At 32.1% G+C, this 25,294-nt stretch overlaps 2 protein-coding genes across 2 annotated transcripts in view; both read right to left on the reverse strand.

Moving 5' to 3' along the window:
* The window catches only part of LOC143051556 (uncharacterized), a 194,815-nt gene that overhangs the window by 137,919 nt on the left and 31,602 nt on the right, over window positions 1-25,294 (reverse strand). The window contains exons 2-5 of the mRNA XM_076224453.1: window positions 21,212-21,381; window positions 14,435-14,458; window positions 10,539-10,562; window positions 9,678-9,701 (exon numbers count right to left, since the gene is read on the reverse strand). Of these exons, the coding sequence (XP_076080568.1) occupies window positions 9,678-9,701; window positions 10,539-10,562; window positions 14,435-14,452 (66 nt within the window). The 5' untranslated portion in view covers window positions 14,453-14,458; window positions 21,212-21,381. The remainder of the gene's footprint in view (window positions 1-9,677; window positions 9,702-10,538; window positions 10,563-14,434; window positions 14,459-21,211; window positions 21,382-25,294) is intronic.
* The window catches only part of LOC143051542 (uncharacterized), a 241,552-nt gene that overhangs the window by 69,961 nt on the left and 146,297 nt on the right, over window positions 1-25,294 (reverse strand). The gene's annotated exons all lie outside the window — the stretch shown is intronic.

Here is a 25,294-nt window from a genome sequence, read left to right on the forward strand (position 1 = left end):
GAACAGGAGTGGTCAATGAAAGTTGTATGATCAGGCGTCATGTCTCAAGTCATGGTCATGCAAGATTTTTTTGGAACCAAAGTAATTTTTTTTGTATACAAACTGGAGTGGTATTTATCAGTGTAATAAAGTAAATCATAATATTTCAGTTGTATACAGTAAGGAAGTATCAGACAGCAACCTTTAGACATACAAACTGGAGTGGTATTCATCAGTGTAATAAAGTAAATCACAATATTTCAGTTGTATACAGTAAGGAAGTACCAGACAGCAAACTCTTTGACATACAAACTGGAGTGGTATTCATCAGTGTAATAAAGTTAATCACAATATATCATAATACTATGTTTCTTAATATTTTGAAGACAAGAGTATTTGCAATAAATAGAATGTACACTGAATCACTGAACACTATCAAGGACAGTGTTTAACTGATCCACATTATGTGTACTATATAATAAATATCTGTAAATGTGTTAAACATTTTACTTTACTTACACCTCCTCTCCATTCCAAACTAGCTCCATTCTTTACACATAATTCTACCTCTTTTATATTCCCCTCATATGCAGCTGTAAGAAGTTTCTGTAAGCAAAACAAAGCTTTTACATTTTCCTCTAGAACATACAAATGTATTATAAATGTAATAATTGAATTTAACAAGCTACATTTTTACAGTTTCAAAAGTTTATACCAAAAACAGTGTCTACCAAGAAGGAGTGAAATTGTTACGTATAATTTCAGAGTTTTTTTTTTAGAAAAGTCTGTAGACAATTGTATTATGCATCAGTTTTGAGATCAGCCTAAGTTTTTGTTGAGGTTTGTGTTGCTCTGTCTTTAGTTTTCTATGTAATGTTTTGAATATAAAAAGAAGATGTGGTATGATTGCCAAAGGGACAATTCTACAAAATATACCAAATGACACAGAAAATAACAACTTTAGGTCACTGTACAGCCTTCAACAATGATCAAAGCCCATATGGCATAAGTCAGCTATAAAAGGCCCTGAAATGACTAATGTAGACCTTTGAATTTTGATTGTTTTTCATTTTTTTCTATGGCGTTGTCAGATTCTCTTCAACTTGTCCTACAATATCTAACGTTTCTTTTTTTTTGTCTCCTGGAATTTTGTATATTGAAATTCTGTTTACTGTAGTCAGTTTGATTTCTCCTGTTCTCCCCCTGAGAAAACTGCACGCCTGTATCTTTATAACATAGGTCATATGACATAAGTCGCATCATGTAAATGTAACGGAATTTGATGAGACTGTTATTAAAGTGAGAGGGTTAGCGCTATAGAACCAGGTTTAATCCACCATTTTCTACATTTGAAAATGCCTGTACCAAGTCAGGAATATGACAGTTCTTGTCCATTCGTTTTTGATGCGTTTTGTTTTTTGATTTTGCCATGTGATTATGGACTTTCCAAATTGATTTTCCTCTGAGTTCAGTATTTTTGTGATTTTACTTTTCACATGACACTGACTGACTCTGAGAATATTACACACCTGTATCTTAATGTACATTTTATAGACAACATAAGTCACATGACATAGGTCACATGACCATGACTGACTCTGAGAATACTGCACGCCTGTATCGTATCTTTATGTACATTTTATAGACAACATAAGTCACATGACATAGGTCACATGACACTGACTGACTCTGAGAATACTGCACACCTGTATCTTTATGTACAGTTTGTAGACAACATAGATCACATGACATACATTTTATAGGTCACTTGACACTGACTGACTCTGAGAATACTACACACCTGTATCTTTATGTACAGTTTATAGACAACATGGGACACATGACATAGGTCACATGACAATGACTTTTAAGAAGAAAAACTTACCTTATCCCAACTTGCCATTATATCCTGTAAAAGAAAATGAAATCATTGTATATTTATTAAAATAAGGAGATATGATTACCAATGAGACAACTATCCACTTAAGTTCAAATGAAGTGGATGTAAGCAATTATAGGCATCGGTACGGCCTTCAACAATAAGAACAAGAGGCTGTCAAGTGACAGCAAACTGGTTTTTCCTGTATACAATGTAGGTCGAACCCTGAACAGTTGAACAAGTATGGACACAACATTTAAGCTTAAAACAGCTCTGAATTGTGATTCTGATTGAATATTTATAATATATTATTTTCTAATTAAGAGGGAATGCCACGAACCATCAAGTTTCCTCCCTAAAATTTATTGAAAGTACATTTTTAATTAATAATGAAAATGATATTTGCAAATCTGAAACACAAACAGGATCATGTAAAAAAATAAACATTAACACACACAGCAAAAATGAATTACCACATAACAACTGTGACATCTACCTTCATAACACACATGACTTTAAAAAAAAGTCAAAAAGAAATTTTGATGTTATCATTACTCAGGTCAGCAACATTACCTTATATGGAAATGCATGAATTAGCACACTTATGTTCTCGCACGTGTAATTGTTTATTTACGTGTGACGCAATTTATTGTTACCTGGTTTTTTTACCAATCCACTAAATGAGCAACAATGCATTATGGACTACTACGTGTTTACAATCAACCAAGAACACGTGCTACTTACTTAAATACAACACATTTTGTCGTGCAATGCGGGATTAACAATTTCGCTTAGTTTTTCATTTTTTGTATCCACATTTATATTTCGTGATATAAAGTATTCGTTCCATGCTCAGATTAATGAAGAGTTCTTTCTATGCGAAGAAAAAGTGTTTGATTTACCAAATATATAGCTATTCATGTGTTTGATGATGACATGCAGAATTCATGTATTTGTCCACCAGACAGCAACGAAACAACAGTGAAAAACACAATTACACATCAGACAAATATACAAGTGTAAAGTTAGCCGTCGATTACAGCCGATGCTAATATTCATGAGTGCAGAAACTTTCGTATAGATAGTTAAAGAGAAATGTGTGATCCATGAATTTTGTGTTCATACAAAAGACGAAGACTAAGAGTTTGTCACGTATCTGATGGGGTCACTAAACTTTTTGAGTTTAAAAATATATATTGCACCTACTTTTATGTTTAAAAAGTAATTTAAATCGAGGACAAAATGTGTTAATATATTTGTCTTTAAGAGACAATAGCGTATAGTCATCAATCGTGGCCATTAATAGCCAACTATACGGTATGGGGTTTTCTCATTGTTGAAGGCGTTACAGTTGCCTATCATTACTTACATCCACTTTATTTGTGCTTAAGTGGATAGTTGTCCCATTTGGCAATCATACCCCATCTCCTTATAAATTATTTTTGTATATAAACATCCCTCAGAAGTTCGGGTTTCCATTATAAAGTATTTTCATACATGACAGTGTTTACAAAAAAGTATTGATTTTTGACATATTTCAGTATTTGGCACTTTCAAACTGTTCCCTTTGCTCTGACGGTAGTGGAAAAAAACTGTTATTTCATATGGTTTTCGTCTTTGCATAGATTTTTTTTCAAATGGAGATATTAGATTTTTTTTTAATTTTTAACGGACTCGGACTTGAACATTTGTCAATCTTAATAAAATCATTAATGATGTTATCCATGTTTATGTTTGACAACGTGGGAAATTTGATATGTTTTGTGAAAATTGCACCTTTACACCTAAACCTACTATATTTTTTTTATGCATTGGATATAAAAATTTCTATTTTTGTATATAAAATAAGGCCGTTTTTTTATGTTATTTTACACAAATAATTTTTGGTCCCTTTATAGCTTACTTTTCAGCAAGGAACCTATGATTGCTTACTTTACTAGATTGTGTATTGAATGGAAAGATATCTCAATTGGCACTCATACCTCATCGTCGTATTTCTAACTTGATAGGTAATATTGCACCCACTATGATCCAGAGGATTTATATAATCGGAGATATTGCACAGGACAGCAGCCGAAAGATAAAAATACCTATGACAGACTCTGCTGTTGTCTGTTCTATAGTCGGGTTGTTGTCTCTTTGACACATTCCGAATTTTCATTCTCAATTTTATGCATCGAGTGATAAAAATATACAAAATATGTTAAGCTATTTACCGTCCGAGCTTTAATAACACTTATTTTTAGCATACTGAATATTATGATGTTCAGATCCTGATAAAAAGTTTACACATCCAGTACTTATAGAAGTGTTTCTGTGCCAGTTTTTGTGTTTTTTTAGGCAGAAATGTTTTTGGAATGACATTATATATGTTTTAAAGAGATTACATTTCATACTTGACAGTAATCACTTCATACGAAATTTCACAGTTTCACGTCGTGAAATTATTGCACAGGTACAATGCATAACAATGGAAAACAAGAGTGCACACGCTGAATTGTCTCGCCTTCTTTACTAATCATTGATATTATGTTGATAGTCCTAAATATAAAGCTTTATTACAACTGTCACATCAACTTAACATTAACCAAGATAGCTAAACAAAGACCAATGAACCATGAAAATATGGTCAAGGTCAGATGAACCATGTCTGGCAGACATGTACAGCTAACAATGCTTCCATACAACAAATATAGTTGACCTATTACTTATAGTTTAAGAAAAATAGACCTAAACACAAAAACTAAAAACATTGTGCAATGAACCGTGAAATTGAGGTCATGGTCAAATAAAACCTGCTGGACTGACATATAGATCATAAAATATTTCCATACACCAAATATAGTTGACCTTTGGCATATAATATTAGATAAAAAGACCAAAACTCAAAAACTTAACTTTGACCACTGAACCATGAAAATGAGGTCAAGGTCTGATGACATTTGCCGCTAGACATGTACACCTTACAATCATTCCATACAACAAATATAGTAGACCTATTGCATAAAGTATGAGAACAACAGACCAAAACACAAAAACTAAACTATAACCACTGAACCATGAAAATGAGGTCAAGGTCAGATGACACCTGCCAGTTAGACATGTACACCTTACAGTCCTTCCATACACCGAATATACTAGCCCTATTGCTTATAGTATCTGAAATATGGACTTGACCACCAAAACTTAATCTTGTTCACTGATCCATGAAATGAGGTCAAGGTCAAGTGAAAACTGTCTGATGGGCATGAGGACCTTGCAAGGTACGCACCTACCAAATACTTATAATAAGAGAGAATTCAACATTACAAAAAATCTGAACTTTTTTTTCAAGTGGTCACTGAACCATGAAAATGAGGTCAAGGACATTGGACATGTGACTGACGGAAACTTCATAACATGAGGCATCTATATACAAAGTATGAAGCATCCAGGTCTTTCACCTGCTAAAATATAAAGCTTTTAAGAAGTTCGCTAACGCCGCCGCCGCCGGATCACTATCCTTATGTCGAGACAAAAACCTGTTTAACTTCTTTTACAAGGCGAGAAAGAAATTAAAGTCGAACAGTGAAGCTCGTAAGCAATACTTTTTCAATCATGCAAATTGAAGATTATGTTATATATCTTACAATGAACATATTCGCAGAACAAAAACATTTATTTTGAGAGTCCCAGACACTATATTAGTTGACAGTTTTTTCAATAATTCCACGTGTTTTCGAGCATGTCGAGTTGTAGTAAACTCGTAGTAGCCCACAATGCATTGTAGTTCATTGAGTCGATTGGTCAGTTTTTCAAGGCCATTTTGGCCTTGTGTTTTGGAAATTACTATGCAAATTTATTCTGACGTCGGGAAATTTAGAGTTCTCGACCTGTTACTTGTTCATTGAATAAGTTTTAGTTATTTCCCTTTGAACAGAAATATGGTAGAACATAGTACTCTAACATTAGATATGATTTAATCACTAAAAATAGTTCTCTAAAATTAGATATGGTGTAACACAATGTTATATCTATTGTCAATAGGTCCAATTTTTTTCTTTCATTTGTCACAAACTAATATAGATCTGCAACTTTTCTATCCATGCCAACAACTTTAAATGTAATGAAATATATCCTTTAATAAAAATAGATTATTATCTAATTAGAGGAGTTCACTTCATAAAATTATATATGTAACATTCAGAAAATAAGTTTATAAAGAATAAAAAACAAACCTACCATAAAATTCTTCAAACAATTTACCAACATTTGACCAGAGAAACGAGAAAAAAACATAAAATGTCATTTATCATTTAAACAATGTCTTTTAAAAATCTTTAAAAAAAATAGTTATTTCCCTTTGTACAGAAATGAATTAAACCATCAAAAATTGAATTCTTGGGAAAGGGCTATAACTGAACATCAAGAAAAGCTAAAATCATGAAAATTGACCTTGACCTTCATTTAGTCACAGGAAACAACATATCTAAATTTGAAAAAAATTCTTTAAAGCGTTTTCTTGTAAATGAATGGACACTAATTGGCAGCCGCCTGCCCGCACGACAGCTGTACATCCAAAAATCGATAACTGATTTTTACTTCAAAAATCTGGTTAAAAAACCCATACTGTATAGTCAGCTATAAAGGCCCCAACATGAAAAAATATGAAACAATTCAATTGAGAAAACTTAAGCCTAATTTATAACAAATCTATTTACGAAAAACAAATATGACAGACAAGAACCAGTGATAGCCACTGAACAACAAGCTCCCGACATGGGAGAGGCACATAAAGAATGAGGAGGGGTTAAATATGTTTGTATACAGGAGTTGTATTTTATGATAAATACATTAATTAATGTTGTAATCATGATGTCACATTACTATTAAATATTGAAATTGATAAAATCGGTATTTTGATTATCCTCTAACCATGTCCTTTTATTACATTCCACCGTATACAAGTAAATTAGATAAACTTTATAACAAAGTTACTCTTTTTTAAATAGATACTGTAAAAATGATGTACACATTTTGCTTACATTTTAGAAAGAAAATAAATTCAAATTAAAAAAATCCAACCTGCTGTATCTCAAAAATGACACTGACTGAATCTGAATATACTGCACGCCTGTATCTTTCTGTACAGTTTATAGACAACATGGGTCACATGACATAGGTCACATGACTTTTAAGAAGAAAAACTTACCTCATCCGAACTTGCACTTATATCCTGTAAAAGAAAATGAAATCATTGTATATTTGTCAACGGACACAAACTAATATAGATCTGCAACTTCTCCATGCCAACAACTTTAAATGTAATGAAATATATCCTTTAATAAAAATAGATTATTATCTAATTAGAGGAGTTCACTTCATAAAATTATATATGTATAACATTCAGAAAATTCTTCAAACAATTTACCAACATTTGACCAAAGAAACAAGAAAAAAACTTAAAATGTCATTTATCCTTTATACAATGTCAATTGAAAATGTTTTAAAAAATTAGTTATTTCCCTTTGAAATTCTGTTCACTGTAACATTACTGATTTCTCCTGTTCTCCCCTGAGAATACTGCACTCCTGTATCTTTATGTACAGTTTATAGACAACATAGGTCACATGACATAGGTCACATGACATAGGTCACATGACACTGACTCTGAGAATACTGCACGCCTGTATCTTTATGTACAGTTTATAGACAACATAAGTCACATGCCCATTGATTTTTAAGAAGAAACTCTTACCTTATTCCAACTTGCCATTTTATATATATATCTTGAAAAAGAAAAACACAATTTCATTGATAATGGCACGTGCCCCTTAGTGTCTAGTGATAATTTTTGTTATCACTCTTGTGAATTGTCCTACAATATCTTACGTTTCTTTTTTTTGTCTCCTGGAATTTCGTATATTGAAATTCTGTTCACTGTAGTCATTTTGATTTCTCCTGTTCTCCCCCCTGAGAATACTGCACACCTGTATCTTTATATACAGTTTATAAACAACATAGGTCACATGACATAGGTCACATGCCAATGAATTTTAGGAAGAAGCTCCCGACATGGGAGAGGCACATAAAGAATGAGGAGGGGTTAAATATGTTTGTATACAGGAGTTGTAATTTTATGATAAATACATTAATTAATGTTGTAATCATGATGTCACATTACTATTAAATATTGAAATTGATAAAATCGGTATTTTGATTATCCTCTAACCATGTCCTTTTATTACATTCCACCGTATACAAGTAAATTAGATAAACTTTATAACAAAGTTACTCTTTTTTAAATAGATACTGTAAAAATGATGTACACATTTTGCTTACATTTTAGAAAGAAAATAAATTCAAATTAAAAAAATCCAACCTGCTGTATCTCAAAAATGACACTGACTGAATCTGAATATACTGCACGCCTGTATCTTTCTGTACAGTTTATAGACAACATGGGTCACATGACATAGGTCACATGACTTTTAAGAAGAAAAACTTACCTCATCCGAACTTGCACTTATATCCTGTAAAAGAAAATGAAATGCGATCATTGTATATTTGTCAACGGACACAAACTAATATAGATCTGCAACTTCTCCATGCCAACAACTTTAAATGTAATGAAATATATCCTTTAATAAAAATAGATTATTATCTAATTAGAGGAGTTCACTTCATAAAATTATATATGTATAACATTCAGAAAATTCTTCAAACAATTTACCAACCTTTGACCAAAGAAACAAGAAAAAAACTTAAAATGTCATTTATCCTTTATACAATGTCAATTGAAAATGTTTTAAAAAATTAGTTATTTCCCTTTGAAATTCTGTTCACTGTAACATTACTGATTTCTCCTGTTCTCCCCTGAGAATACTGCACTCCTGTATCTTTATGTACAGTTTATAGACAACATAGGTCACATGACATAGGTCACATGACATAGGTCACATGACACTGACTCTGAGAATACTGCACGCCTGTATCTTTATGTACAGTTTAAAGACAACATAAGTCACATGCCCATTGATTTTTAAGAAGAAACTCTTACCTTATTCCAACTTGCCATTTTATATATATATCTTGAAAAAGAAAAACACAATTTCATTGATAATGGCACGTGCCCCTTAGTGTCTAGTGATAATTTTTGGTATCACTCTTGTGAATGTCCTACAATATCTTACGTTTCTTTTTTTTTGTCTCCTGGAATTTTGTATATTGAAATTCTGTTCACTGTAGTCATTTTGATTTCTCCTGTTCTCCCCCCTGAGAATACTGCACACCTGTATCTTTATATACAGTTTATAAACAACATAGGTCACATGACATAGGTCACATGACATAGGTCACATGACATAGGTCACATGACAATGAATTTTAGGAAGAAGTTCCCGACATGGGAGAGGCACATAAAGAATGAGGAGGGGTTAAATATGTTTGTATACAGGAGTTGTAATTTTATGATAAATACATTAATTAATGTTGTAATCATGATGTCACATTACTATTAAATATTGAAATTGATAAAATCGGTATTTTGATTATCCTCTAACCATGTCCTTTTATTACATTCCACCGTATACAAGTAAATTTGATAAACTTTATAACAAAGTTACTCTTTTTTTAAATAGATACTGTAAAAATGATGTACACATTTTGCTTACATTTTAGAAAGAAAATAAATTCAAATTAAAAAAATCCAACCTGCTGTATCTCAAAAATGACACTGACTGAATCTGAATATACTGCACGCCTGTATCTTTCTGTACAGTTTATAGACAACATGGGTCATATGACATAGGTCACATGACTTTTAAGAAGAAAAACTTACCTCATCCGAACTTGCACTTATATCCTGTAAAAGAAAATGAAATCATTGTATATTTGTCAACGGACACAAACTAATATAGATCTGCAACTTCTCCATGCCAACAACTTTAAATGTAATGAAATATATCCTTTAATAAAAATAGATTATTATCTAATTAGAGGAGTTCACTTCATAAAATTATATATGTATAACATTCAGAAAATTCTTCAAACAATTTACCAACATTTGACCAAAGAAACAAGAAAAAAACTTAAAATGTCATTTATCCTTTATACAATGTCAATTGAAAATGTTTTAAAAAATTAGTTATGTCCCTTTGAAATTCTGTTCACTGTAACATTACTGATTTCTCCTGTTCTCCCCTGAGAATACTGCACTCCTGTATCTTTATGTACAGTTTATAGACAACATAGGTCACATGACATAGGTTACATGACATAGGTCACATGACACTGACTCTGAGAATACTGCACGCCTGTATCTTTATGTACAGTTTATAGACAACATAAGTCACATGCCCATTGATTTTTAAGAAGAAACTCTTACCTTATTCCAACTTGCCATTTTATATATATATCTTGAAAAAGAAAAACACAATTTCATTGATAATGGCACGTGCCCCTTAGTGTCTAGTGATAATTTTTGGTATCACTCTTGTGAATGTCCTACAATATCTTACGTTTCTTTTTTTTGTCTCCTGGAATTTTGTATATTGAAATTCTGTTCACTGTAGTCATTTTGATTTTTCATGTTCTCCCCCCTGAGAATACTGCACACCTGTATCTTTATATACAGTTTATAAACAACATAGGTCACATGACATAGGTCACATGACAATGAATTTTAGGAAGAAAAACTTACCTCATCCCAACTTGCCATTATATCCTGTAAAAGAAAATGAAATCATTGTATATTTATAACCAGATGCTCCGCAGGGCGTAGCTTTATACGACCGCAGAGGTTGAACCCTGAACGGTTGGGGCAAGTATGGACACAACACTCAAGCTGGATTCAGCTCTAAATTTGGATTGTGATTTAATAGTTGACACAGCATAGGTTTCTGACACAGAATAAATATGTTCTAATGAACTTAAAATTTTTGTTTTATCTTAAGAGCAATTCACTATGCTGTTGAATATTAATCCTCTCAAAAAAATGTTTGAAGAAATTTTCTTTTTATTTATGAAATTTCAAATGAGAAAAATTGAACCCAATTTTTTAATCACATCCCCCTTTCCCTTATTCCAAAACTAATCTCAATTAAAATATTCTAATGGAGTTTGCAACAATAACTACTCATTTAAATACATCATAAAATATTAAGATGTAAAAAAACTGCTTGTTATCACTGAATGGAAAAGATTATTTAAATTTATCAGTTGGTAGTAAAAAGTGAATATACATTGTATATTGTATATAACAAAGATTTAAGTTGATTCTGGACAAAGAAAGATAACTCCAATTAAAAGAAAATCTTGCAATAAGATATTTCTTGCTTACTATTCTGGACAAAGAAAGATAACTCTAATTAAAAAAAAATTTGCTATTTCACAATATTGTGAAATTAGATATTTCTTGCCATTGCACAATACTGTGCAATTAAAAAGACTTGCTATTGCACAATACTTAATATAATAATTTTAGATCCTGATTTGGACCAACTTGAAAACTGGGCCCATAATCAAAAATCTAAGTACATGTTTGGATTCAGCATATCTCAAAGAGGCCCAAGAATTTAATTTTTGTTAATATCAAACTTAGTTTAATTTTGGACCCTTTGGACCTTAATGTAGGCCAATTTGAAAACGGGACCAAAAATGAAGAATCTACATACACAGTTAGATTTGGCATATCAAAGAACCCCATTTATTCAATTTTTGATGAAATCAAATAAAGTTAAATTTTGGACCCAGATTCGGACCAACTTGAAAACTGGGCCAATAATCAAGAATCTAAGTACATTTTTAGATTCAACATATCAAAGAACCCAACCGATTCATTTTTTGTCAAAATCAAACTAAGTTTAATTTTGGACCCTTTGGACCTTAATGTAGACCAATTTGAAAACATGACAAAAAGTTAAAAATCTACATACACAGTTAGATTCGGCATATCAAAGAACCCCAATTATTCAATTTTGATGAAATCAAACAAAGTTTAATTTTGGAGCCTTTGGGCCCCTTTTTCTTAGCTGTTGGGACCAAAACTTCCAAAATCAATACCAACCTTTCTTTTGTGGTCATAAACATTGTGTTTAAATTTCATTGATTTCTATTTACTTAAACTAAAGTTATTGTGCAAAAACCAAGAATAATGCTTATTTGTGCCCTTTTTTTTGCCCCTAATTCCTAAACTGTTGAAACCAAAACTCCCAAAATCAATCCCAACCTTTCTTTTGTGGTCATAAACATTGTGTTTAAATTTCATTGATTTCTATTTACTTAAACTAAAGTTATTGTGCAAAAACCAAGAATAATGCTTATTTGTGCCCTTTTTTGGCCCCTAATTCCTAAACTGTTGAAACCAAAACTCCCAAAATCAATCCCAACCTTTCTTTTGTGGTCATAAACATTGTGTTTAAATTTCATTGATTTCTATTTACTTAAACTAAAGTTATTGTGCAAAAACCAAGAATAATGCTTATTTGTGCCCTTTTTTGGCCCCTAATTCCTAAACTGTTGAAACCAAAACTCCCAAAATCAATCCCAACCTTTCTTTTGTGGTCATAAACCTTGTGTCAAAATTTCATAAATTTCTATAAACTTAAACTAAAGTTATAGTGCGAAAATCAAGAAAATGCTTAATTGGGCCCTTTTTGGCCCCTAATTCCTAAAATGTTGGGACAAAAACTCCAAAAATCAATCCCAACATTCCTTTTATGGTCATAAACCTTGTGTTAAAATTTCATAGATTTCTATTCACTTTTACTAAAGTGAGAGTGCGAAAACTAAAAGTATTCGGACGACGACGACGACAACAACGACGACGACGACGACGCCAACGTGATAGCAATATACGACGAAAATTTTTTCAAAATTTGCGGTCGTATAAAAATAAGGAGATATGATTTTCAATGAGACAACTATCCACTTAAGTTCAAATGAAGTGGATGTAAGCAATTATAGGCAATGGTACGGTCTTCAACAATAAGAACAAGAGGCTGTCAAGTGACACAAACTTATATAGATCTGCAACTTCTCTATCCATGCCAACAACTTTAAATGTAATGAAATATATCCTTTAATAAAAATAGATTACTATCTAATTACAGGAGTTCACTTCATAAAATTATACATAAAACATTCAGAAAATTATTCAAACAATTTACCAACATTTGACCAAAGAAAGGAGAGAAAAAACATAAAATGTCATTTATCATTTATACAATGTCTTTTAAAAATGTTTTAAAAAATTAGTTATTTCCCTTTGGAATTCTGTTCACTGTAGTAATGTTGATTTCTCCTGTTCTCCCCTGAGAATACTGCACTCCTGTTTCTTTATGTACAGTTTATAGACAACATAGGTCACATGACATTCGCATGACATAGGTCGCATGACATAGGTCATATGACATAGATCACATGACATAGGTCACATGACACTGACTGACTGAGAAAACTGCACGTCTGTATCTTTATGTAGTTTATAGACAACATAGGTCACATGACATAGGTCACGTGACACTGACTGACTCTTAGAATACTTATTTAACACACTTGTATCTTTTATGTACAGTTTATAGACAACATAGGTCACACGACACTAACTGACTCTGAAAATACTGCACGCCTGTATCTTTATGTACAGTTTATAGACGATATACATGTAGGTCACATGACATAGGTCACATGACACTGACTGAATCTGAGAATACTGCACGCCTGCATCTTTATGTACATTTTATAGACAACATAGGTCATATGACATAGGTCACATGACACTGACTGACTGAGAATACTACATGTCTGTATCTTTATGTACAGTTTATAGACAACATAAGTCACATGACCATTGATTTTTAAGAAGAAAATCTTACCTTATTCCAACTTGCTTTTATATCTTGAAAAAGAAAAAAACACAATTTCATTGACAATGGCATGTGCGCCCTTAGTTTCTAGCGATAATTTTTGGTACCACTCTACAGTACTGAGAAAGGAAATTATCAGTTAGTAAGATCAAAGGAAAATTTCGTAAAATAGCGATAATTTTGTATATTGAAATTCTGTTCACTGTAGTCAATTTAATTTCCCCTATTCTCCCTCTGACTGACTCTGAGAATACTACACTCCTGTATCTTTATGTACAATTTATAGACAGCACAGGTCACATGACATAGGTCACATGACACTGACTGACTCTGAGAATACTACTGCTGTATCTTTATGTACAATTTATAGACAACATAGGTCACATGACATAGGTCACATAACACTGACTGACTCTGAGAATACTACACTCCTGTATCTTTATGTACCTTATATAGACAATATAGGTCACATGACATAGGTCACATGACATAGGTCACATGACATAGGTCACATGACACTGACTGACTCTGAGAATACTACACTTCTGTATCTTTATGTACAATATATAGACAACATAGGTCATATGACATAGGTCACATGACATAGGTCACATGACACTGACTGACTCTGAGAATACTACACTTCTGTATCTTTATGTACAATTTATAGACAACATAGGTCACATGACATAGGTCACATGACCATTGACTTTAAAGAAGAAAATCTTACCTTATCCCAACTTGCCATTATATCCTGTAAAAGAAAAAACACAACATGTTATCATGTTTGTACACAAGAGTTGTAATTTGAAGAGAAATATTTTTAACTACAAAATTTTTTTTTGATAAATCATAAGCATAATCATGAAAATTATTGGAAGTTTGATCTGTTCTGTTTTGTTAAAGTTTGATAAAGGGGGTTCTACATTTGACTTCATTACAGTAAAAACACATTCAAAATAATACACAATTTTTCAGCTGTGCATGTGGAACAAATAATGGTTTCAGGGGTGTGGAAATGCTATGCCCAACTGGCCCGACTTGTACAGTTGACCAACCGGACAAGAAATTTTTTGTGTCTGTTCACCGTGGACAAGTAAAAAAAGGATGCTTGACATTGACTTGTTGATTTATATAATCATATGAAAAAGTCCCCAAAATCCATTCACAAAAGTATAAAAAGTATCAAATAAACGGACGAAAACAACATGTTTTAGTAAAACTCCATCAATGATTAAGACAGATCGATTATCAAACAAAAAAATAGATATGGGGATCCGGGTTTCATTCATATTCTGTGATTTTTTTCCCATTGATCTGAGATTGCTGATCAGGTTATAGAAACGGTACACCGGAAACGGTAATTATTAATTTGAAAGATTTATTTCTCAAGAATGAAAACTAAATGACCGGATGAGATGGATAAGCATCTTAAGATAGGTCATCGCTCGGAAGTCAAGAATCGGAAATCAAGAATCGGAAATCAGAGGCGGCAAAGCGCAAATATCATGAAACAAGAGGCTCTCAAGAGCCTGAATCACTCACCTTAATTTTGTTGGTTAAATCTCTCATCAATGATTATTTTGGCTTTTCAATTTAAACATGTTCTTTCAATCGTATTATTTTCTTCAAAAGCCAAAAAAAAATCATTTTCTCCTTTGTTCTATTTTAGCCATAGGAGCAATGATTCTTGACATACAAGGAAATAAAATATAAAATTTATACTAGATACTCTGAAACTCATTTAGCATAAGTTTGGCTGAAATTGATACAGCAGTTTCATAGGAGAAGATTTTGTAAAGTCAACATGGTGAACAAATTGTGAAAAAAAGTCTTTAAAGGGCAATAACTCCTTAAGGGGTCAATTGACAATTTTGGTCAAATTGACTTATTTGTAGGGCATTATACCTGAAAAAACAGTTACCCAATTCGGCTGAAAATTTCAGGACAGGTAGACCTTGACCTAATAAATACTTTAACTTCTTGTCTTATTTGCTCTAAATGCTGGAGTTTTTGAGATATAAGCCAAAAACAGCATTTTACCCTGTGTTCTATTTTTAGCCATGACGGCCATGTTTTTTGACGAAATAGAAAATAAAACACAAACTTTATTTTATACACCCTACTGATCATTCAGTTGAAGTTGATTCCTTTTAGGAAAGGTGAGCTAAAAAACTAGAGGCTCTAAAGAGCCTGTGTCGCTTACCTTGGTCTATGTGAATATTAAACAAAGGATGCAGATGGATTCATTACAACTTTGTGTTTTGGTGATGGTAATATGTTTGTACATTTTACTTTACTAAACATTCTTGCTGCTAACAATATCTCTATCTATAATGAACTTGGCCTAGTAGTTTTAGTAGAAAATGTTAGTAAAAATTTACAAATTTTATGAAAATTGTTTAAAGTTGACTATAAAGGACAATAACTCCTTAGGGGGTCAGTTGACCATTTTGGTCATGTTGACTAATTTTAAGGTATCACTTTGCTGTACATTATTGCTGTTTACAGTTTATCTCTATCTAATCCAGATTTGCTCTAAATGCTTTGATTTTTGAGTTACAAGCCAAAAACTGCATTTTCACTTTGTTCTATTTTTAGCCGTGGCGGCCATCTTGGTTGGATTGCCGGGTCATCGGACACATTTTACAAACTAGTTACCCGAAAGATGATTGTGTCCAAATTTGGATTTATTTGGCCAGGTAGTTTCAGAGGAGAAGATTTTTGTAAAAGATTACAAAGATTTACGAAAAATGGTTAAAAATTGACTATAAAGGGCAATAACTCCTAAAGGGGTCAACTGACCATTTTGGTCATTTGACTTATTTGTAAATCTTACTTTGCTGAACATTATTGCTGTTTACAGTTTATCTCTATCTATTATAATATTCAAGATAATAACCATAAACAACAAAATTTCCTTAAAATTATGAAATCAGGGGCAGCAACCCAACAACGGGTTGTCCAAAACATCTGAAAATTTCAGGACAGATAGATCTGGACCTGATTAACAATTTTACCCCATGTCAGATTTGCTCTAAATGCTTTTGTTTTTGAGTTATAAGCCAAAAACTGTATTTTACCCCTATGTTCTGTTTTTAGCCATGGCGGCCATCTTGGATGGTTGGCCAGGTCACCGGACACATTTTTTAAACTAGATACCCCAATGATGATTGTGGCCAAGTTTGGTGTAATTTGACCCAGTAGTTTCAGAGGAGAAGATTTTCGGAAAAGCTAACGACGGACGACGACGACAGACGATGCCGGACGCCAAGTGATGAGAAAAGCTCACTTGGCCCTTTGGGCCAGGTGAGCTAAAAATGAATAGAGGATTTTAAAGTTCTATAAAATTTTGATTTCGCTTCTAAAGGTATCGAAAATAAATCTCAAATTTACAATTGGTCCACCAAAAGTTTGTTGGGGTGTAAAAGGAGGGGGTGCAAACAACAATTAAGTAATTAATCAATTATTTGGTTTTCATCCCTTCATTAACTTTAAAACTTTGCACTGGCTAATAGTGAAGAAAATATAAGCCATGATATATATAATCTCCCAGGTTCATGTAAGCTAGCATTGAAAAACATTACAATTTTGGCCTCTTGATTCTTTAATTTAGAGCTATTTTTTTTATCTTTATATTACTGATGTGTACATTGACATCACCTTGCACAATTTATACGCTATACAATGTCTAGATATAGCTAAAGGTTAAATTCAATAGGATATAGCTTGAAAATATTCAGGGTTGCTAAGGACTTCCTTTACATCAATCCATTTGAATCTATTTTGAATCATATACATATACCAACATGACCAATGTTTGAAAAAAATCTGTGGATTAATAATATAGAATAATGACCATGTAAAAACTTTGTGGATTAATAAAATAGAATAACGACCATGTAAAAATTCTTGCCAAATTTCATCAGTTTCCCTTATATATAATTCTATTTATTTTTGGCATATTACATGTATTATATTGTTATTTTCAAAATATCGTGTTTCAAAAAAGATGGTTAATCCCTTTTTTTATTTCATTTTCTGGTGTATTTTTACAAGCCGAATCCAAATATGTGATAATTAAATAAATGGGGAATGTTTTCATGTGACACAGATCATGCAGATGATGTCCCGCTTGCATATCATATAACATTATTAAGGGGCATAACTGTAGAACAGTAATATTGACACCCCTAAAATTCAAACTTGATCTGTGTTTTGTGGTAATAAGCATTGTGTATAAGTTTCATACATTTGGTTGAGGCAAACTAACAATGACTAAAGTAAGAGAACAAAAATGAAAATTCAGCAATTTTTCCGTTATTGCTGTTTACAGTTTATCTCTATCTAATCCAGATTTGCTCTAAATGCTTTGATTTTTGAGTTACAAGCCAAAAACTGCATTTTCACTTTGTTCTATTTTTAGCCGTGGCGGCCATCTTGGTTGGATTTCCGGGTCATCGGACACATTTTACAAACTAGTTACCCCAAAGATGATTGTGGCCAAGTTTGGTGTAATTTGACCCAGTAGTTTCAGAGGAGAAGATTTTCGGAAAAGCTAACGACGGACGAAGACGACAGACGATGCCGGACGCCAAGTGATGAGAAAAGCTCACTTGGCGCTTTGGGCCAGGTGAGCTAAAAATGAATAGAGGATTTTAAAGTTCTATAAAATTTTGATTTCGCTTCTAAAGGTATCGAAAATAAATCTCAAATTTACAATTGGTCCACCAAAAGTTTGTTGGGGTGTAAAAGGAGGGGGTGCAAACAACAATTAAGTAATTAATCAATTATTTGGTTTTCATCCCTTCATTAACATTAAAACTTTGCACTGGCTAACAGTGAAGAAAATATAAGCCATGATATATATAATCTCCCAGGTTCATGTAAGCTAGCATTGAAAAACATTACAATTTTGGCCTCTTGATTCTTTAATTTAGAGCTATTTTTTTTATCTTTATATTACTGATGTGTACATTGACATCACCTTGCACAATTTATACGCTATACAATGTCTAGATATAGCTAAAGGTTAAATTCAATAGGATATAGCTTGAAAATATTCAGGGTTGCTAAGGACTTCCTTTACATCAATCCATTTGAATCTATTTTGAATCATATACATATACCAACATGACCAATGTTTGAAAAAAATCTGTGGATTAATAATATAGAATAATGACCATGTAAAAACTTTGTGGATTAATAAAATAGAATAACGACCATGTAAAAATTCTTGCCAAATTTCATCAGTTTCCCTTATATATAATTCTATTTATTTTTGGCATATTACATGTATTATATTGTTATTTTCAAAATATCGTGTTTCAAAAAAGATGGTTAATCCCTTTTTTTATTTCATTTTCTGGTGTATTTTTACAAGCCGAATCCAAATATGTGATAATTAAATAAATGGGGAATGTTTTCATGTGACACAGATCATGCAGATGATGTCCCGCTTGCATATCATAAAACATTATTAAGGGGCATAACTGTAGAACAGTAATATTGACACCCCTAAAATTCAAACTTGATCTGTGTTTTGTGGTAATAAGCATTGTGTATAAGTTTCATACATTTGGTTGAGGCAAACTAACAATGACTAAAGTAAGAGAACAAAAATGAAAATTCAGCAATTTTTCCGTTATTGCTGTTTACAGTTTATCTCTATCTAATCCAGATTTGCTCTAAATGCTTTGATTTTTGAGTTACAAGCCAAAAACTGCATTTTCACTTTGTTCTATTTTTAGCCGTGGCGGCCATCTTGGTTGGATTTCCGGGTCATCGGACACATTTTACAAACTAGTTACCCCAAAGATGATTGTGGCCAAATTTGGATTTATTTGGCCAGGTAGTTTCAGAGGAGAAGATGTTTGTAAAAGATTACAAAGATTTACGAAAAATGGTTAAAAATTGACTATAAAGGGCAATAACTCCTAAAGGGATCAACTGACCATTTTGGTCATTTGACTTATTTGTAAATCTTACTTTGCTGAACATTATTGCTGTTTACAGTTTATCTCTATCTATTATAATATTCAAGATAATAACCATAAACAACAAAATTTCCTTAAAATTATGAAATCAGGGGCAGCAACCCAACAACAGGTTGTCAAAAACATCTGAAAATTTCAGGGCAGATAGATCTTGACCTGTTAAACAATTTTACCCCATGTCAGATTTGCTCTAAATGCTTTTGTTTTTGAGTTATAAGCCAAAAACTGTATTTTACCCCTATGTTCTATTTTTAGCCATGGCGGTCATCTTGGATGGTTGGCCAGGTCACCGGACACATTTTTTAAACTAGATACCCCAATGATGATTGTGGCCAAGTTTGGTGTAATTTGACCCAGTAGTTTCAGAGGAGAAGATTTTCGGAAAAGCTAACGACGGACGAAGACGACAGACGATGCCGGACGCCAAGTGATGAGAAAAGATCACTTGGCCCTTTGGGCCAGGTGAGCTAAAAATGAATAGAGGATTTTAAAGTTCTATAAAATTTTGATTTCGCTTCTAAAGGTATCGAAAATAAATCTCAAATTTACAATTGGTCCACCAAAAGTTTTTTGGGGTGTAAAAGGAGGGGGTGCAAACAACAATTAAGTAATTAATCAATTATTTGGTTTTCATCCCTTCATTAACTTTAAAACTTTGCACTGGCTAATAGTGAAGAAAATATAAGCCATGATATATATAATCTCCCAGGTTCATGTAAGCTAGCATTCGAAAACATTACAATTTTGGCCTCTTGATTCTTTAATTTAGAGCTATTTTTTTTATCTTTATATTACTGATGTGTACATTGACATCACCTTGCACAATTTATACGCTATACAATGTCTAGATATAGCTAAAGGTTAAATTCAATAGGATATAGCTTGAAAATATTCAGGGTTGCTAAGGACTTCCTTTACATCAATCCATTTGAATCTATTTTGAATCATTTACATATACCAACGTGACCAATGTTTGAAAAAATTCTGTGGATTAATAATATAGAATAATGACCATGTAAAAACTTTGTGGATTAATAAAATAGAATAACGACCATGTAAAAATTCTTGCCAAATTTCATCAGTTTCCCTTATATATAATTCTATTTATTTTTGGCATATTACATGTATTATATTGTTATTTTCAAAATATCGTGTTTCAAAAAAGACGGTTAATCCCTTTTTTTATTTCATTTTCTGGTGTATTTTTACAAGCCGAATCCAAATATGTGATAATTAAATAAATGGGGAATGTTTTCATGTGACACAGATCATGCAGATGATGTCCCGCTTGCATATCATATAACATTATTAAGGGGCATAACTGTAGAACAGTAATATTGACACCCCTAAAATTCAAACTTGATCTGTGTTTTGTGGTAATAAGCATTGTGTATAAGTTTCATACATTTGGTTGAGGCAAACTAACAATGACTAAAGTAAGAGAACAAAAATGACAATTCAGCAATTTTTCCATTTGTAAAGGGGCATAACTCTAAAAACTTGTTAAATACCCAATGTGAAATCTGTTGGCCAGAGTTCTGCAATTGTCAATAAGGGATTACACGTGGGCCTTCGTCAAACTCATGCACTTTCAGCATGTTATTGTACAGTCTGTCTTCATGGCCTTAATTTCACTTTATATTATATACATCTGCCACCAGTCAATTAGCATGATAAGAATCTACAAATAAAGATTATATAAAATGTTAAACATGTAAATTATCATTGATATGGTCATAATTATAACTTTGAATTTTTGAAATACTACGGCTTTTCTACCTCAGGAATAGATTATCTTAGCTGTATTTGGCAAAACTTTTAGGAATTTTTGGTCCTCAATGGTCTTAAACTTCGTACTTGATTTGGCCTTTTTAACTTTTTTTTTATTCGAGTGTCACTGGTGAGTCTTTTGTAGACGAAACGCGCGTCTGGCACATATACAAAATTTCAATCCTGGTATCTTTGATAAGTTTATTTATAAAGAGATGTAAACCTGTAAATAAACCCAACAAAATCCTGGGTCCAATATTATAAAATGTAATTTTAAGAATGGCATGCCAATAAAATTCACTAACAATACAGTGAAGGTCATACAGTTCCCTCATAAAACAGATTTTATAAAGAACATTGTGTACTTATTTAATCAAAATTTCTTGATTGCAGGTGCATATATAGTGGTAGTACTTGTATCACCAAGGAAAAGTGAGGTATTTTTCCTTAGCAATATTTTTGAATAGTTTTGTATAAAATAAATCTATATTTCTATTACTATATTGAAAGAATTTAAGTGTTAGAGAATCAACATGGCAAAAATGAGTAAGAGCTTATTGCAAATATTTCACATCTAAAGAAAACATAATTAAACTGTCTTTCTTAATTCTGGATTAGGGATTAAGGTAAACTTGAGATAAAGCTCAGGGGTTAAGAAATCCGCTAGCTTGACGCCCGGGACTACAACATTTAGACCTCGGGCAACTAAAACTTGTAACCCAATATGCCGTACGGACATGTTGGCGTTTCTAACATAGAAAGTGGAAAATCCCCTCATCGCTTTTCTATCTTAGCCAAGCAGATTCGAGTACGTCATCCATCTTCCCAGAATTTGAACTCATTTTGTACAAGTTTTAAATTAGAACAAATAACTTTGGGTGGATCCCGTACTTTCAATATCGATGTGTAAGTACAGGAAGTGGTATTGTTCATTGCTTATGCAACCTAATTGTACCTCCTTCTGATTAATTTATTGTAATATAAATGTGAATCCCTTTTTGACAGCAGGAACCTGACTTTTGTCAGATATAAATTTGAAACATGTGCACATGTTATGGATGCCATTTTGTTTTTGTTTAAAAACTGTGGAGAAGCGTCCAGAACCATGACCTTAACATTAACAGTCTTCAGAAAACTTAAACTTGATGCAATAATAGTTCATCAATCATGATTATCTTCAATGATATTCAAATGAATTCGACTTTGAAAAAAATAAAATTTATAACAAATACAGTTTCAGTTTAGAAACTGTGCTCAGGTTGTAATCTATTTATAGCCCACACTTTGCTTACCTGTGATAAATGTAAATATGGACATTACTGTACTACGCTTAGAAAACAATTATAAAAGATCCAAACTATGGATGGTGATATTTATTCACATACATATTTGAGGTTATTTAATTTATTTTAATAAATAGAATTTTAAAACTGAAAAGAAATATGAACATTACATAATTAACCAGCTGATGATTCTTTTATCTACCCATGTATAGCAGCCAGGGGTCAAGACTTGTATCATCTCCGGATTTGGTCATCTCTTATATCAGAATGTTCAATGAATATTCAATTATCGAAAAAATTTTGCTGATATAAGTTTTGGGTATCCAATTTGCAAAACATCTACTGGACAATGGATAAAAACTGTTACATTGATAGAATTCATGGTTATTGCTGCAAACTCTGAATTTGTAAGGCATGAAAGGGCTAGCAGGTCAGTTTTGTTGGGCTAGTAGTTCTTCCAACAGGGCTAGTGAAATCCTGCTATCGATTATCCCTGGGCTTGTGAGCTTTAACAAAATTTCTTAACCCCTGAAGCTATAAGCACCTTCAAAATATTACAATAAGACTGTAATTAGCTATTTTCTATTTAAGATAAAATAAAATAGAACTGTTATATTTTAGTTACATAGTTTTATACGTTAACTTTATACGATAATTGATAAAAAGGTATCTAAGGGACCATATGTTGAATAGTAAGGTTTAAAATAGTTACCCTCCCCTTTTTGGGAGTTATGTATTTTGATTGGTCAAGTAACTAGGATATACATTAAATGATTATTGAAATTTGGGAGAATGAGTTTAGAAAGGAGATAGGTATATTAAATTTGTGTAATTGAGTGGATTGGAGAATTTCATTCTTTGTCACATTATGGTGACTTAATCGCATATGCGTATACCTGTATGACTTGTGCTGTAAATATGAATGTTTATCTATTCGAGAATAATTAATATACAGTCTTGATGACTAAGTCTTTTATTGACTTCTTGTGCGTTATATAAAGAAAACCAGACAATGCGATACCTATGCTCTACCATCACTATTCATGCAGAGTTAGTTCCCCTAGAAAATAAATGATCAGAACTGGGTCGCAGAAGGTCCGCTAGTTCCCCCACTTATTGACATGCGTCCAGCTCGGTCATACTTGTACACAAGACAGGCACATGATATCTTCTTCATATATTTAATTAATGTTTCAGATTGCTCGAGTTAAAGAGGGGGAATTCTGTAATTCGAAGAGTGAAGCCTTTGGTTCACATACATGTACTTGTCTATTTGTTATATTACAGTGTTGTTGTTAAACAATTAATTAACATTGTAACTAATTCACATTTTCTGAAGATAAAAACCAATCACACGCACATCTATGATTAGTGAAACATTATTAAAATGTAATAACATATAGCAGTCAGAGCTCAGACATAAATAAGTCTGCATCTGCTTTTGATTCATAGAAGTCTAAATTTGTAAGTTTTAGGATTTGTCTCCCTTAATGCAAGACAAAAAATGACTTTCTGTTCAAGGGACCCATTTGAAAACGCATTGAATCATCCCTGTTAATTATCTAATTGAACATCCTTACTAAAAACAGATGTTTTACCTCATTAAGTGTGGTTCCAGGTGGTTGCATTGTAAGGTTAATTAACATTATCTCCGATTTTTTAGACTCTCATTCATATTTTTCTTTAGAAGACAAAGCATTGTCTTTCAATGTTGTCATTATTTGATTTAGACGCATGACCTTTTGATAAATATGCGTGGGTCTTGAAGTTATTACCAATTTTGATAACTTATCGACTTGTAGGAGTCGATATTTGCAACGTTTTGATTCTGGTCAATTATTTCTTGCTTAACAATATTTTACTTATTAAAGTCATATTTTGTCTTGCATTAAAGGGAGATAAATCCTAAAACTTACAAATATAGACCTCTACGAGTCAAAAGCAGATTCAGACTTATTTATGTCTGAGCTCTGACTGTTGACTTGAATATTTCAGGAAATGTTTTCAATGATAATTTGTGAAATTATTTCCCATTATAATACATTTTTTTTTAACTGTTTCGCTTTCATTTAAATACACTATTATTATTTCATAGTATTTTTAAAGGATAAGTTTTGTCAAATAACTATTCAATAAGTTAACTACCCAGATAGAATTTCACAGCAAAGGAAAAAATATCCCAGGGAAATATTTTCCTCTGGATAAAAAAATAATAACAACTACTGTGACATTTTTTCCTCCGGATCAAATTTCACCCGGATATAATTTGGCATTACATGTATATGTCTAAACAAATGCTTTGGAGTTAAAAGAGAAGCTGTAATAACACCATTTAGTTATTACAGACATACATGTACTTTTTCTGTAATAACATCGGTGTACTATGCATGATTAGAAAACTATGAACTGTTATATCTTTCTATAGTTGAGTATACATAAAGACAATAGTAATATCAATATAACTTGTATACATTTAAATTAAACTAATGAAACATGTACATGTAGCATACATATGTTATCACAGTTCTTTGATTTTTTAGT

Source organism: Mytilus galloprovincialis, chromosome 11, assembly GCF_965363235.1.
Source record: "Mytilus galloprovincialis chromosome 11, xbMytGall1.hap1.1, whole genome shotgun sequence".
In the NCBI taxonomy this organism is placed as follows: domain Eukaryota; kingdom Metazoa; phylum Mollusca; class Bivalvia; order Mytilida; family Mytilidae; genus Mytilus; species Mytilus galloprovincialis.